This window comes from Glossina fuscipes, unplaced genomic scaffold (genome assembly GCF_014805625.2).
Source record: "Glossina fuscipes isolate IAEA_lab_2018 unplaced genomic scaffold, Yale_Gfus_2 2, whole genome shotgun sequence".
Lineage (NCBI taxonomy): Eukaryota > Metazoa > Arthropoda > Insecta > Diptera > Glossinidae > Glossina > Glossina fuscipes.
In genome coordinates this window covers 31,131,466-31,135,304 of record NW_023998416.1, presented here as the reverse complement: position 1 = coordinate 31,135,304, position 3,839 = coordinate 31,131,466, and the positions used below count along the sequence as shown (strand labels likewise).

At 33.8% G+C, this 3,839-nt stretch overlaps 1 protein-coding gene across 1 annotated transcript; it reads left to right on the top strand.

Moving 5' to 3' along the window:
- Positions 1-813: 813 nt before the first annotated feature.
- Positions 814-3,744, top strand: LOC119633054. The gene is made up of 6 exons (XM_038026256.1): positions 814-1,120; positions 1,184-1,556; positions 1,641-1,729; positions 1,810-2,116; positions 3,217-3,327; positions 3,390-3,744. The coding sequence occupies exons 1-6, from the start codon at positions 912-914 to the stop codon at positions 3,699-3,701; spliced, it is 1,401 nt and encodes a 466-aa protein (XP_037882184.1). The 5' UTR covers positions 814-911; the 3' UTR covers positions 3,702-3,744.
- The last annotated feature ends 95 nt before the right edge of the window (positions 3,745-3,839 follow it).

The window sequence follows — 3,839 nt, the reverse complement described above, 5'->3', positions numbered from 1 at the left end:
CTGAGCATATTTGTTTATTTACTAAATATCATTGGCTAATCTAAAGCAGAGTAAAAAAAAGAGAAATAAAAAAGTGATTAGCTAACGCATAACTAAGATGACCGACACGGTGTCAAAAACGCAGATGCTTTCCCAACCTTAACCCTATTGTTAATATATGCAACTAGTCCTCCAACCGTACAAATCTGTTTGTATATATGCATATATATGCATATATATGGGTACAAAACTAGCAACTAATACATCAGTTCATGCTTAGAAATTCTCTTTTAGAAGAAAATGAAACTTGCGTATAAAAGTCGTTCAAGTTTTTATAAGCAAGGCGGAAAGGCGACAAAAGAAACGCGTAAAAGCATATATCGAGAAGTTACAAGTTTTCCTTAAAGAATTCATTCAGTAAACCAAGTAAGAAAACGGGGAAATAAGAGTTCGAAGCATCTCAAAAGATAAGCGGCAGAAAAAATTTTCAATGTATTCAGAAAGGCTACTCACTATAGTCTCATCCGAGTTACGGTCCTTAGTGTAGGGAATGATTCCTATTTCAACAGATTCTCATCGACAAGACGATTTTGATGTGAAGTTTTGCAGTTATCATGGTAGATGAATACACCAAAAATATTTTAAAAAATTTAAATTTGCCTAAAACTTTCTTATCGTTAAACAATATTCTTCGCTCGTAGTGTTCTCTCTCATGAAGAAAGGCATTTAACATAAATGTTGGAAAATAAAACAACAGAAAATTGATAAATTTTTTATTCCATTTTTCTACTTACCACTAAAATAATAGGTATATAGTCATATATATAATAATAAATTTTCAGTCAGTCGACAATATTTCTTTCAGTTACCTCGTGACTGTCTAAGAGTGTAATAACATTTATTGGCTATTTGGAAAAGAAAAAAAAAACGAAATGTTTAAATTTAAAATTTTATGGATTTTTTGTTATCTTCTACCGATGGTATGGTCTGACTGTATCTTACAATTTCCACATAACATGGAGTACGTACCCGAATGGAAAACAGAAATTGGCAAACGTTGGTTTAAAATTCCATATATTACCCGAGGACTTTTAATGAAAGAGGGTGAAACATTCGAAGGCCATTGTCCTACTAAATTCAAGTAAAAACACTCAGTTGAAATATAAAAAATGAAAAGTTTCATTGGACTCTTTTGATTGCGTAGTTTTGAGGAAAACCCTAGATGCTCTTATTCCACTGAGTTTGACGATTGTAGCGAAACAAGCTCCCCATCCGATATCGAAACTTTAACCGTTACATGCGATGGCGGTTTGTTAGGATACAATAACAATATCATTTCGCCACATACCACTCTAAGGTGCAATGATGTGGAATGGTCTATAAGTCAATGGGAGACGATGGAAATAAGCGAAAGTGAAAGTTGGTGCAGAGACAAACATCAAATATTTACGTTGAGCACGAAAAATTTAAAACCGAATCGTACTTTAGCTTATATCTGTTACGATTTGAATGAATTTTCTTTGCAAGCCGTAAAATATAAAACCGTTCATCATCAGGTAAACAATTGGAACACAAAAGTAAGTGAAGAATAAAAGAGAAAATTATTACATTATACTATGAAATAAATTGCAATTATTTTGCTGGCGACTGTGCATTTACAGCTAATGCCGATTACATTAAGCAGCTTACCAGCAACAAGCCCCTTATCCAACGAAGTGAAATTTTTGAATCCAAGTTTTCTTCATATTCAGTACGTTTCTTAACTTACGTTCTATCTATTGTTGTGTCTATTGAACCTGACGGAGGAATGCTTTGATTTTCCCATTTTAGAAATGAGTTATTACAAGACCAACTGGAATATATAAGTGATGCAAATGCCTGGCTAAAATTGGCAAATTATGAATACGGAAGCATTATTCAAAGCGGTCCTTATTTGCGTTACTTTAAACAATATAACGAACTCTTGGATATATTGTGGTGGCATAATCTACGTATAACTAATTGGCAGCGATTTCTAAACGCCTTCGAAGAGCATACAAAAACTGAAAACACTTATGATGTTTATATGGGCACTTTAGATGTGGTGAAGATACCGTCGTGGTCAAATCCAAATGAAATGGAATACTTGGAGCTTGAGGTACAAACAACTAATAAAAGCATATTCATCCTAAGGCGAATCTTAAAAGTTGATCTATTTAAATTTCCTCTCAAAAATATGCGTCGCATCACGTCATTCCATACTCTGAATATTTATTGACTTTTCTATTGACTTTTGACGTTTTCCGCTGCCTTTTTCTAAAAAGCTGCCAGAGACCTTCCACGGACATAAAATTGTACGTGAATACTCACCTTTTTCAAGCTTAGCCTTTCTATTGCAATCTTTGTGAGCGCATCAAATCCAACTCCGGAAGGAACTACAGAAGAGACTGATTATCTTTTAATTTGAAGACTTTTATGGTGCATTCATAAAAAATAATTGCGATGTATTCATTAATTACAGTAAATTGATAATATATTAAATTTAATACAATGATATGAATACAGGGCACTTTAAAAAAAAGTCATGAGTTTTGCGGATGTTACAAAGACAACAATCATTTAGTATGCTCTCAATCTCATAATCACGTTGTGGTATTAAAAAAAAAATTTAAACAAACATTTGTACCTTACACCGCTCGTGGTACAAGTTTTGCGGATGTGTACAGTACCCAAAAGGACTTTGGAAAGGCCCACCTTCTGTTATACTGATCGATTCAGAATTACTTTCTAAGCTCATCTGCCCGTCTATCTGTCCATCCATGTTCTTGTGTTTGCAATTTTTGAGATATTTTAATGATAATCGATGTACCGTGGGCCAAGGACGAATGCTTTTGAAAATGATTCGGATCGGACCACTTTTTCGATAATTAACGGTAGAGTTATGTAAGGTATTTAATCGATTTAGAATCGCGTTTTGAATGGGATCATGTAATAAGGAGCGGAGGTATCTGACGTTGTTATATCCTATACTGTTGTAGTACAAGGTTATAACACCCTTGGGTGAATGTGTGCAACACCCAGAAGAACTTGAGATAAATCCATCTATTATTATACTGCTTGTATGTCCGTCTGTCCGACTAAATATTGACGGTGCTTAGGCTCAAGGACGAGGGTGGGGGGAAATGATTCGCGAGGAAGTGTAGGGTGTTTAATGATGGACTGTGTTATAGTGTTTGTATTTTGTTTATTCTAATCTAGAATGGTTTTGTCAACGGTACAGCGCCGCAATACGTATGGACCTACTTAGAATCAAGCGATGACAAAAATCCCGATTTGTACGTTTTCGGATATAACTCGCCTTATGCAGAGGTAAGCCAACTTTGCTTCTAGTTTTTTGTTAATAAATTTTTAATTTTTCTATCTTTGTGTAGTTTTTCAACTACAATGACGTAGCCTTCTGTCGTGATATTTGCGATGAGATCGATTGGCTGAAGGATGTTCGTTCTACATTTCATTATGCCAACTTTGGCTTTATATTCTGTTGCAACCTCGATTCTCTAAAAGATTCTCCATATGTGCAGAAATTACCTCACAGATTAACGAGTCGTCGTTTATTGTATCAAAAGGAAAATGTCTCTGTACCATCACAAGCATCAAGAATAGAAAATATCAAAACGAATTTTAAATTCAAAGCTTTAGAAGGTTTAAACCGAATTAAGGAATTTTTAAGAAAAAAAGAATAAATTAATAAAAACTTTCTTTTGTAATATTGAAGGACAATATCTATATATGTATTGCTTTAATTCTTAAGTCTCTTCCTGCTTTTTAAACAAACAAACAAAAGTTTAATAAATAATATAAGTTGAGCAAGTTTTACTTTC

Excerpts from the sequence above, each read along its gene's own strand:
- LOC119633054 (XM_038026256.1), top strand. The coding sequence starts at position 912 with ATGTTTAAATTTAAAATTTTATGGATTTTTTGTTATCTTCTACCGATG. Across the intron at positions 1,557-1,640 it reads TAAACAATTGGAACACAAAA|CTAATGCCGATTACATTAAG; the intron begins GTAAGTGAAGAA and ends GTGCATTTACAG. Across the intron at positions 2,117-3,216 it reads TGGAATACTTGGAGCTTGAG|AATGGTTTTGTCAACGGTAC; the intron begins GTACAAACAACT and ends ATTCTAATCTAG.